General features: G+C 42.6%; 1 protein-coding gene across 1 annotated transcript in view; it reads right to left on the bottom strand.

The window, feature by feature from the left end:
- The window catches only part of SLC7A11 (solute carrier family 7 member 11), a 60,974-nt gene extending 59,507 nt beyond the window's left edge, over positions 1 to 1,467 (bottom strand). The window contains 1 exon segment of the mRNA XM_009290290.1: positions 1,191 to 1,467. Within this exon segment, the coding sequence (XP_009288565.1) occupies positions 1,191 to 1,467 (277 nt within the window).
- Positions 1,468 to 13,013: the final 11,546 nt, after the last annotated feature.

Below are 13,013 nucleotides of genomic sequence, written 5' to 3' on the forward strand. Positions count from 1 at the left end.
TGTTTTGACTAAATCTGAAGACCGAGGTCTTCTGAGAGAGTTACAAATTGTATCTGAGGTCTTTCTTTATAGGGGAATTTTGGTTATAGGCAGGACTCCCACATTTGTACAACAGATTATGTTGCACATTGTACCAGTACATTTAATATTTGACCAAAATGGGTCCTAACTTGCTCGCACTGTCTGTTTGGCTTGGGTGGGCTTAGCCTGTAAACAGTCCACGCTTCTTTTAAGCTCAGAGCCAATTGACACAGGGTGGCATTTGCATGTTCCACCTATTAAGCAGACACGTGTTAGTCCGTGTTTGTCCTCCTTACCTCCTGCCAGAAAACAAGTCGTTTCTGTTTTAAATAAAGCCAATATTCATGTTAGTTCTTCAGCTTCTTTGAGATTAACTCATTAAGTAGGTCAATGGACCCTCTGTCCCGCAGAGGCCAGGGTGGGGTTTTCCACTCTCAATGAGGGCTTTGTGTACAGAACAAATAAACTGGCATTCTTCAGAATTTAATACTCTTCAAAAATAGACAAAATTAGTAAAAACTGTCACAATAGACAGGCCAGCAATAAAACTCGCATTACAAATTTGTTTCCACCACACTGTTTTTTGCAGCACAATCTTTCAAAGCAACATCGTGAGCGAGGAATGAAGCAAAGAGCAGTAATACAAGACTGGGGAGAGGGGTTATCAGTGTTATTATTTTGCTCCCTTTCGTGCCAATACAGCTTGGGTCCAGTGGGAATTATTCCTCTCAGACCTTGCTCTAGCCTCTAGGGAACTAAGTCGAGCTGTCTAAACATTTCGCCAGTGTTCCAGCGGAGTGACCTGCATCCCCAGCTGCCGGGGGCCTTACAAGCAAACCGTAAACTACCTCTTACAGCCAGAAGAAAAACATTATACATACAGCACATTGTATGGCATAAAGTGGACATTTACTTCTCCTGTTCCTTCAGGGACCCATAAAAAACAGTAATTTACACTTCCAATCTTTACCGACCAGGCGCCGGGGGGACAGGGGTCGCATACCTCTGCGCCCTCCACGCAACCTATCACGCAGCAAAAGCCTTCTGTAGCCCTATTGGTCCTCAAGCTCCACGCTGTGCCTTGCTATCCAATGGCAAAATCAGACAAATAGCAGCAATAATCCACCTGCCGCCCCTCTGGGCCAATTAGAAACTTTTAAGGGACTTACCGAAGAGCGAGAGGATACCACACACTGTCCAGACAGTCAAGGACATGCCCACGCTGCCCGTGTTCTTCAGGATGCCTTTGGGAGAGATGAAGATGCCAGCTCCAATGATAGTGCCAATTATGATGGATATCCCCCTCAAAAGTGTCACTTTCTTCTTCAGCACAACCTTTCCCTCCTGGGCTGGCTGTCCGCTGTCCATAGAGGGCAACCTGCCATTAGCTTGCCCCTGCAAGTAGCTTCCATTAGAGACCGTGGTTACAGCAGCTTTCCTAAACATGCTACAGTGCCACCAGCACACCGACAGCAAGCACAGGCAAAAAAGTTTGCAGCAGAAACTGAAGGGTTTTTTCCTCTCTGGGTAGCCAACTACTTAGTCTCTTCCTCTGCCCTCCCTTATCTTTCCAGCTGCTCCTACGCACAGGTAGCAAGCTCCTAAAGTGTACTCGAGCCTTTACTGCGATCTGAGCACTGCTCAGGAACACCCGCGCTTTCACACTGCGAGCTGGTACCGTCCTATCATTGGAAACCAGCTCAGCTTCCGCGTGGACTTGTATTTAAGCTCTTGTCATACCAAGTTACTCCAGCTGAATGATGATGCAAATTCTCCAGGTTTGCATCAGCCATCTGAGAAACCTCTGGCATTACTCAGCATTTCTCTTTTTTTTTTTTTCTTTTTAAACGGTAGGGGCATGTTGCACAACTGACCTGAGGGTAGTGGGAAGAACAAAGCACTCACAAGCAAACCGAGCCAATCAAGCTAAGCACATCACCCTCGACACCTTTTTAAACTAGGGGCATGTTGCACAACTGACCTGAGGGTAGTGGGAAGAACAAAGCACTCACAAGCAAACCGAGCCAATCAAGCTAAGCACATCACCCTCGACACCCCAAGACTCACTCCCAAATTTTTTTAAAGCAACTCGGAGCCAGAAACAAAAGCCTGCCTAAACACAAAGCTCGTCAGAGCGCAAGGGGAAAAGAAATCAAACAGGATACGTCATCCCTGGGTCTAATCCAATTTCTTTCTCAAAAAACTCCTCTTAACGAAAGTTAAGTTTGCGGGGCTTAACTTCTGGTGTCGCAGTTGATCAGCCTCTCTCACGTCTATGTTACTTACCTGGAAATCTCTACAGGGACCTGTACTTACCTAAAGAACACATACAACCCCCTTGTTAGCCCGAGTTGCCTAGCAACACACCCAAATCAGCCTAATGAAAACCCGGGGGTTATTTCCACAGTACAGTCATTTTCATACATGCAGTGTGTTTCTGGGATGTCAGCAATCAACGCCGCAACGGCACTTCCCCTTAAGAAATACTATTAACGTTTACAGCCACCTCACGTGTATGATCTGGCAGGAGGAGGACAACACCCCAGAGCACGGGATCTCCAGCGGCTCAGGAATCAGAAAGGGGTTTTTGCGCTATCGTAGGGCTTCCCTGACCAGATAAACAGGTAATCAGATGCATAAATACCTTTGTTTCACGACCTGATGATTCAAATTCAAACCTGAGAAATCAAACTGTTAAAGAGAGAAGCATTCTCATAAAACAGAGCAAAAATCAATAGCCTTCAAGCACTTGCAACCTCATCAAGGGACAGCCTGTGCAATATATACCGAAGGGGAAAAATCCTTCGTAGCGTAACTATTGCAGCTGCTCGTGGCTTCAGATTAGATCAGTGCAAAGAGAAGTGATTACTGCAGTTACTGCTCTTACAGTTACTGCTTAATTAGGACCTAGGATTGAGGGGAAAAAAAAGATAGCCGTTAAAACATTTTATCATTTGAAAAGCAGGGACTGAGCTCAGAGCACTACTGTGCTTTCAAATTTATGTGAGAAAGAGGAGATCCTGGAGTATCAACACACTGCAGCTGTAAAACTTCAGTGTTTTTAAAGCCTCATATTTTCAGTTATAACTCACCTGTAATAATTTGCACTGAGATAAAAGGAGGCATAAAAAAAGCTTATCTGGTTTAAATGCACACAGGTAAAAACCAAAGTGATTGTAGCTTTTGACTGCATACTGGTAGTATGTATTTTCTGTTCAGTATTTTCTGAACACATCCTGCTTCTCCCTCCATCTGCTGACGTGTGCAGCAGCTGATTCCCCACTTCTCTGTACAGCTCACACTCCTGTTGTCACTGCACCGTGTGCCCGACCTTTCGGGGAAGCGATTGCCCCTCCAGTGCGTGCCATAGGCGACTGCACAGACCGACTGCGGGCAGGACCTCCTCTGGTCACCACACAGTCCAAACCAAGCCGATTTTCACGGCACCAGTTACATGCGAAGCCACGAGTAGGTGGTGTGCTATGCAGAATTGTTTTCCCCTGATGTACATTTCATAGGCTGCCCCCCAATAAGATTATAAATGCCTGAAGTAAGTAACTAGATCAAATCAAACCAGGAAAAAGCATTAACCACAGAACTGGGTTGGGCTGATGACCTTTATTTTAATTTTCAAAGGCTGTTTAATGAAGAAACACATGACATCTTAAAACATCTAATACTTTAAGGTAATCATTCTTAACTAATGCTTACCCTTTATTTACACAGAAAGATGGTTCCAAGATCAAACCAAAAGCTCAGTAACCTCCCAGACGATCCCGAGGCAGCTCCCAGCAATCCAGCTGTCTGCATCAGCTAGTCAGTAAAAACACTGGACAGTATAATGGCTTTCAAATTTCATTTGAATACTAGCCAGAAGAATGCATGTTTGCCCGTTGGACATAGCTATTAACGCTCTCCCACACAGGAAAACGGGTGCTTGCTTCTTCTGCGATATAGGGATAACATGCATGCAAAGCTTAGGACCACGTGAAATTCCCAATGAAATTTCTAAGGTGGGAACTAAGGAAGGCTGGATACAGAAAACTCTTTTTCCTAAATACTGGCAGCTTGCTAGCGATCACGGTATTTGTAGCCTTCCCAGTGAGTACTGTTGTGTACACTGCTTCTCAATGCTATCCACTAAAAATAAACAAAAAAAATAGGAGCACTTTTTCTCCTTTGAGTTCAAGCCTCACTTCCAATTATCAATTCCATCCAGGATAGGGAATACTTATTTGGTGTTGGGGCATTATTTGTTATATTCTGGAAATTTCATGAGAATTCTCCATCCCCTGAGCCCAGTCCTGAGGAGGGCACGAAACTGGAAAAGGCCCATTACTGCCTGCTGCCCCCCATTATACAGTATACTCACAAAATCTGTTCCGATTATTTGTAGCCCACCAGCCACTTTCATTTGAATTATTCATCACAGAGCAAGGACCGTGGTATCACTATGCAACCGCAACACACAATGCTCAGTGTCTTTTCAGAGAGCTCTTCTGAAAGCACAGGGCTTAACCTGTCCAACACTCAGAACAGCCCTGTTCTTCCATAAAAATCCACTCTGAAAACAGAACAAAAAGGTAAAAGGTGCAATTTTCTTCAGACCAATGAAATTATTTGAAGCAATGTTTCTAAAAACGATGCTCTGAAAATAAACCTTCAACCTCTAATGGCAGCTGGCATTGTGCACAGCCTTTTATTGTTTCTCTCTGGTTGGTTTGTTGGTTTTTTTTTTTTTTTCAAATTAATAGACTTTTTCTCCTGAACAAACATTTTAAAGCATAACCAAGATCATCACTGTGAAATGGTTTCCTTTTGAATCTCACCATCAGCCCTGAACTACCTATCCACTGTCTGTTTCAAAGAGAAATCCTTACTGGCCGAGCCCGCGAGCCTTCTTACGCCTACACCCTGCAAAGAACTAAATCACGCCGAAGGAGTCAGCTCCCCGTGCTGGTTGCCTGCTGCCATCAGTGGGCTCTGGCAACCAGGACCGGCTGCGCTGCTGGGACCTTTCACGGCGTGTATAACATAACCTTTCTGTCAGCTGCACCGCACTACTCCAGCAAATCACAGGGAATAATGATACTACAGTGTTTCACAGGCTGAACATGCCTGATATGGGGGCACCCCCATTTTTCACACTAGTAGAGCTTGTGCCAAATACCTGGATGCAGCTGTATCTCTGATTCCAAAGAAGCTACAATTTTGAAATTTCCCCTGGGGAATGCTATAACACGCACACACACACAGAGCATTCCCCTTTATGGGAATGCTACAACACACACACAGAGCAAAGTGAGTGAAGGACCTAAAGTTCAAGCCTGGACTTGAGTTTCCACTTGTCAAGCCCACAAAAACTCCTTAATTTCTAGGTGTAGCAAGCATACCTTGACAATCCCTCCAGGCATTTGTGTATCAGCTTATTGCATCGAGCAAATCCAGAGAGTCACAAGCCAAGCCTCCAGGCCACACATTGCCACACTGACTGGAGACACGGGAATAAAAAAGGAAGTATATCAAGACTGAAGAGATGAGGAAAGCCCCAAACTCTTTTGTGTGGGTGGCATGGCATGAAAAAAGTTGTTTAGAAAACCGAGCTGAGTCTTCTCTGTATAATGCCAAGCTGTTTGTGAGCCTCGGAAAACAGCCCTGTAGGAAGGCGGTAGTCTGGTTTCAAATGTCAAAGGAGGGCAAAATACCTACCAGTATTTGTTTCACGTAGAGATTCTAGCATTGAAAAGTTTTGACTGGGGATTTTCTGCTCCTTTTGTAGTGTTGAGAAATAGTTTAACTAGCGTTGGGGGGGGGGGGGAAATATGTGTAAAGCAATGGGATATTTTCAGTTATAACTCACCTGTAATAATTTGCACTGAGATAAAAGGAGGCATAAAAAAAGCTTATCTGGTTTAAATGCACACAGGTAAAAACCAAAGTGATTGTAGCTTTTGACTGCATACTGGTAGTATGTATTTTCTGTTCAGTATTTTCTGAACACATCCTGCTTCTCCCTCCATCTGCTGACGTGTGCAGCAGCTGATCCCCCACTTCTCTGTACAGCTCACACTCCTGTTGTCACTGCACCGTGTGCCCGACCTTTCGGGGAAGCGATTGCCCCTCCAGTGCGTGCCATAGGCGACTGCACAGACCGACTGCGGGCAGGACCTCCTCTGGTCACCACACAGTCCAAACCAAGCCGATTTTCACGGCACCAGTTACATGCGAAGCCACGAGTAGGTGGTGTGCTATGCAGAATTGTTTTCCCCTGATGTACATTTCATAGGCTGCCCCCCAATAAGATTATAAATGCCTGAAGTAAGTAACTAGATCAAATCAAACCAGGAAAAAGCATTAACCACAGAACTGGGTTGGGCTGATGACCTTTATTTTAATTTTCAAAGGCTGTTTAATGAAGAAACACATGACATCTTAAAACATCTAATACTTTAAGGTAATCATTCTTAACTAATGCTTACCCTTTATTTACACAGAAAGATGGTTCCAAGATCAAACCAAAAGCTCAGTAACCTCCCAGACGATCCCGAGGCAGCTCCCAGCAATCCAGCTGTCTGCATCAGCTAGTCAGTAAAAACACTGGACAGTATAATGGCTTTCAAATTTCATTTGAATACTAGCCAGAAGAATGCATGTTTGCCCGTTGGACATAGCTATTAACGCTCTCCCACACAGGAAAACGGGTGCTTGCTTCTTCTGCGATATAGGGATAACATGCATGCAAAGCTTAGGACCACGTGAAATTCCCAATGAAATTTCTAAGGTGGGAACTAAGGAAGGCTGGATACAGAAAACTCTTTTTCCTAAATACTGGCAGCTTGCTAGCGATCACGGTATTTGTAGCCTTCCCAGTGAGTACTGTTGTGTACACTGCTTCTCAATGCTATCCACTAAAAATAAACAAAAAAAATAGGAGCACTTTTTCTCCTTTGAGTTCAAGCCTCACTTCCAATTATCAATTCCATCCAGGATAGGGAATACTTATTTGGTGTTGGGGCATTATTTGTTATATTCTGGAAATTTCATGAGAATTCTCCATCCCCTGAGCCCAGTCCTGAGGAGGGCACGAAACTGGAAAAGGCCCATTACTGCCTGCTGCCCCCCATTATACAGTATACTCACAAAATCTGTTCCGATTATTTGTAGCCCACCAGCCACTTTCATTTGAATTATTCATCACAGAGCAAGGACCGTGGTATCACTATGCAACCGCAACACACAATGCTCAGTGTCTTTTCAGAGAGCTCTTCTGAAAGCACAGGGCTTAACCTGTCCAACACTCAGAACAGCCCTGTTCTTCCATAAAAATCCACTCTGAAAACAGAACAAAAAGGTAAAAGGTGCAATTTTCTTCAGACCAATGAAATTATTTGAAGCAATGTTTCTAAAAACGATGCTCTGAAAATAAACCTTCAACCTCTAATGGCAGCTGGCATTGTGCACAGCCTTTTATTGTTTCTCTCTGGTTGGTTTGTTGGGTTTTTTTTTTTTTCAAATTAATAGACTTTTTCTCCTGAACAAACATTTTAAAGCATAACCAAGATCATCACTGTGAAATGGTTTCCTTTTGAATCTCACCATCAGCCCTGAACTACCTATCCACTGTCTGTTTCAAAGAGAAATCCTTACTGGCCGAGCCCGCGAGCCTTCTTACGCCTACACCCTGCAAAGAACTAAATCACGCCGAAGGAGTCAGCTCCCCGTGCTGGTTGCCTGCTGCCATCAGTGGGCTCTGGCAACCAGGACCGGCTGCGCTGCTGGGACCTTTCACGGCGTGTATAACATAACCTTTCTGTCAGCTGCACCGCACTACTCCAGCAAATCACGGGGAATAATGATACTACAGTGTTTCACAGGCTGAACATGCCTGATATGGGGGCACCCCCATTTTTCACACTAGTAGAGCTTGTGCCAAATACCTGGATGCAGCTGTATCTCTGATTCCAAAGAAGCTACAATTTTGAAATTTCCCCTGGGGAATGCTATAACACGCACACACACACAGAGCATTCCCCTTTATGGGAATGCTACAACACACACACAGAGCAAAGTGAGTGAAGGACCTAAAGTTCAAGCCTGGACTTGAGTTTCCACTTGTCAAGCCCACAAAAACTCCTTAATTTCTAGGTGTAGCAAGCATACCTTGACAATCCCTCCAGGCATTTGTGTATCAGCTTATTGCATCGAGCAAATCCAGAGAGTCACAAGCCAAGCCTCCAGGCCACACATTGCCACACTGACTGGAGACACGGGAATAAAAAAGGAAGTATATCAAGACTGAAGAGATGAGGAAAGCCCCAAACTCTTTTGTGTGGGTGGCATGGCATGAAAAAAGTTGTTTAGAAAACCGAGCTGAGTCTTCTCTGTATAATGCCAAGCTGTTTGTGAGCCTCGGAAAACAGCCCTGTAGGAAGGCGGTAGTCTGGTTTCAAATGTCAAAGGAGGGCAAAATACCTACCAGTATTTGTTTCACGTAGAGATTCTAGCATTGAAAAGTTTTGACTGGGGATTTTCTGCTCCTTTTGTAGTGTTGAGAAATAGTTTAACTAGCGTTGGGGGGGGGGGGGAAATATGTGTAAAGCAATGGGATATGGGGGGGGAAATAAATCTGTAAGCATGTGTCATTGGGAATTAAGCAAGAATAGTATCATCATGAAGTATACAAAAATCTCAGTAGATTGGGACAGGTTTTTAACTTATAATGCAAACCTAGAACTGTGAGAAGACTAAAACAATTTGTTATTGTCTCTACTATAGGTCAAAGCTTTAGTTAAAAATGGAATTACTGAGAATGTTGGGGGGGAGTGTTATTTTGTAGTCAGAGACTCACAAATTACTTGCTTAATTATTTTGCATCCCACTTTGTACTGGTTACAAAGAAGATATTTAGAAGAAAAAAAAAATGAGAAGGAATAAAATACACATACAGCTCAGAGTCTTTAAAAATAAGACAAAATCCTATAAGAAATCCAAAAGCAATTCAAATGTTATTTCTTGTATTTTCAGTAAAAAGCTTCCAACAAAATGCCTATGCAGTCAGCAAATAGAAATCTGGTTCCAAGAAGACTGCAGACAACGATAGCAGTTTAGAAGGCAAATACTTCTGAAAGTTTCCCTGTCTCCAATTTGCTGATAGCTGCCAGTCAATTTTCAGCTGGAAAAGAAAAAAAAAAAAGGGATTTCAGAAATACTTCCTATTTTTCTCACTATTAAAGCTTTATTTCAAAAGGCATGATGATTTCAGCTGAACGGTTTGACATTTTAATATATTTTTTTTTAAGCGGACAAGAATCATTAGCGCCTGGAACCAAGCAAGAAAGCTCCACATGAAAGAAAGCCAATTCTTACTGAAGGCCTGTGTATGTGAAAACATGATTGTGTTTCATACCATCTCATTTTTCATATTCAGGATATGCAATTATAACCTAAGCAATGCTGTACATAAATATTATTCTTGAGACTTCTGTGTTTGCATTTCTCATCAGCAGAATGAGACAACAATTTTCAGAGTCACTATGTTATTGTTCCTCAGCTTTTGGATGCAAACATTGAGATACGCCACAGCTTTCAAGATATCAAGACCTCAGGGTAAATTTCCGTCAAAACTGCATGTGCCAGATACCTGGCACAATGGCAAGATTGCTGTCGGCTTCAGGGAGTCAGGATTTTACTTGAGCTGTCTCAGGCTAGGCTGGGCATGTGAACAGAATTAATCAGCACTTCTGAAAAAAAATAGGATTTCTAAAAAAAATCAAGATAGAGACCGAATTAGCATGCAGAACCTTTTCTTTCCTAGCTCATTTCTCCATTTTCCTGACGAGAATTCTTCACACTAGATAAAAAGCTTATAATGTGAAGAAATCATACAACAGCTGCCTAGATTATCAAATTTAGGCTTGACTATTTAATTACTCCCTATTCACTTTTATTGTATTTTTCATACAATTTATACAGTATTATGTATACATGAAACAGGATCCCAGGGCATTTGCCTCACTCCTCTATTTGGTCAGGCGCTGTACTTTATGTGAATCATGTTTTTCCACTATGAATCAAATCTTCCTTTTTTTAAAAGGGTTAATGATGCTTATGCCAATTCACACATGTGACAGACAGATTCAGCCACTGAATTCTGTTACCAAAATAATCTATCCAAAATCTTGGAAAGGGGAATTTCAAGAACTTAAGCAAGGTTTTAATTTACTGACCACTCTGTGGGGAAATCTTTCAGATCACTTGTCTTAATCTGAACTCCAGTTCCTTATTCTCACCCTTAACAGAAGGTCACCCTTCTTTCCTGTCAGGTTTAGCAAGCTCACTCCCCCCCTGTTGCATACAACTTAGACTAGATGGAGCATACATTCAAAGTTATTTGATTTTTCTGAAACAGAAAACTACACTCTTACCCAAGAATAATTGTAATGGGATTTTTAGTTCCCTTCTCATTCCTCTCTCAATTGCCAGATGCAGCAATAGTTGCATCTATGGATTTCTCTTTTGGTTCATTTAATGTAGCTTTTTGCCTGGAGACCAAACAAGCCTTGGCTGCGGCCTCTTGCAGGTCATGAATGCAATAAGGTCAGGCTCCAGTCAATAAACTGCCAGGTGGTTAGGGCTTCTTTAGCATCAGCAGCAATGGCACAACGTGTGCATTGAGAGAGACGGACAGAAGCATCTCAATTAAGGGTTGAAGCGATGACTGAGTTTACCACAAGAAGGGATTAAACTGCAGAAAAGCAAAAGCACATGTGTGCAGAAATGCTTCACTAGTGATTGGCGGTCAATCATTCACACTGTCATCATAATTTAGCATTGAAATGCAGCCTATGGATCCTACAGGGAATCATTTTATTGGCACCTAAATGCACATACTATTTCTTGTTGAAGTATTAAAAACTCCATCAGAAAGGGCAGTCGTTTGGAGCACCGCCAAGGCACTTCAGCAGTTTGTACTAGTGCAGCTCCATATATTATACCCACATTTCAATAGAGAGGAGCATCCTAGTGCTAAGGTCAGCCTCTGTTTCTTCCTCGAAAGTGAAGTTCCTCTTTTCCACATTCACAATACATTCTTCAGAGAGACTGTCTATTCAAGCGTAGTAATTTTATCATATTTTGTGACATTTAGTAAGAAGATTATGAAGCCAATGTACAGCAGACACGTGCAGTGCGTGATGAGGGTATCTCTGTCTCGTCTACTCTAGACTTTAAAATTTTGTGCAAAAGAGCCACCATGTCAGAAATCTGCCCTCTTCCCCCTCACCACATTTGCAGGGAGGTACAGGTTATCCAGAGCCTCAGAAGTCAAGTCTCCAGGACAACAAAAAGTAGTGACATGGATTTCTAAGTACATTTCAAATTCATGCTTCACATATGAGCTTACAAACAGCCAACAGCTCAACTCCCTCTGTGCATAATGCACCAATTCTAGCCTTTTTCCGTCCCTCCCACATTTAATCTAGTCCGAAAATTAAGAGAGAAAGCTCTTCTACCAAATGCCTCCACTTCTATCATAGGCTCTTTTACAACAAAACGGACAGTAACTACAGTGTTTTATTCTTCTTTGTTAGTACCTTGCTTGCACTTCAAGGAGGAGAGTTGAGAGGACTCTATAAGAGCACACTTTGAGGACTCCTGCCTTAAAATAAATTGATATAATCAGTATTGTTCACAGTTTTCCAGAGGGTCCAGGCCCCTCACTGTAGGGAGGGTGGCAGAGAGGGGTTCAGTGGGACGAAAGACTCCCACTCCTCTCTCACACATACACTGCTGAAATTTGGAGCCAATACATAGAGTAGAAAATGTACATAGTCAGCCATCTATAGCAAAAGCAAATCCTGCCCACTGCATAACCTGTCACACACAGAAGGGACCTTCCCCTTAAGTATGCAATCCCGAGCATATAGATATCTCCATTACAGGGTACCCCATCAGCTTTAGGAGTCAAAGTACAAATTGTACTTGGGTAAAAACAGTACATGAAGTTAACAATGGTCATTTTCAAGTAGCAAAATACCTCCCTGTAAAAGGTACTCCTTCTGCATACAGAAGGCTCAAAGAGGGAGTACAGAAGGATGCTGCACAGTGAATCATGTGAACACTTACCAGAGAATAGGTCAAAGTACCACAGAAATTTAAGTCGGGGGAAATTTGACCTGCTCTTGTATCAATTTCTATTCAGGTTACACAATGCAGGCTTTTATTTTTTCTTAATTTAAACAAAAAAAGTGGAATAAATGTTTATTTGGACAGAAGTATAGTCTAAGCAGAGAGATCATGCTAATCATCTAGGTATATTTTTTATTAATAATTAATTAACTTCAATTTATTAAACCCTTTCAGAGAAACTAGGGAAAATATCCCAATTCGGTCTTCTGAAAACAACATTGATTTAAAGGCACCTCCTCAGACATGACAGTAGTGAGTTTGGTACATGAGGGATATCTTGCCATTAGTTGCTGCTTTATTTTCATTTTTCATCTTTATTTCTCACCTTTTCTCCCACTTAAAGCACACTCTCTAAATTCAGAGTTAAAGTAGGAGCAATTCAGAATTTCCTCTTATTTTTCCATATTTTTCCATGCCCCTTTCCAGGGGGCAATGAATGCCCAAGTCTCAAGTGAATCTCCATGAATAATGTAGAATTCACTCTTTGATCCAGCTACCCATCATTATCCCAGATAGCTCAGGCAAGCCTGCACCAAGCAAAGCAGTTTAATCCAGAGTTTTTATTATCCCGCCTGCCCCTCAGGCTATGCCAGCCTTGCACGTTGGAGGAGGAATCGACCAGCCAGCTGAGCCAGCCTTGTGTGTCCACACTAGTGCACAACCAAGCAGAAACCTCAGCGAGGAAACAGCAGTTACTAGATTGCCTTTTGGCATTGGTGCCATTTCTTAAGCTAGTCTGGGGGCTGCCACATCTGCACCCCTCCAGTGCAAAGTCAACTCGACTGAGGGTACAAAGACAGGAATTT

The sequence above is a fragment of the Aptenodytes forsteri genome, unplaced genomic scaffold, assembly GCF_000699145.1.
Source record: "Aptenodytes forsteri isolate BGI_AS27 unplaced genomic scaffold, ASM69914v1 Scaffold125, whole genome shotgun sequence".
Classification (NCBI taxonomy): Eukaryota; Metazoa; Chordata; class Aves; order Sphenisciformes; family Spheniscidae; genus Aptenodytes; species Aptenodytes forsteri.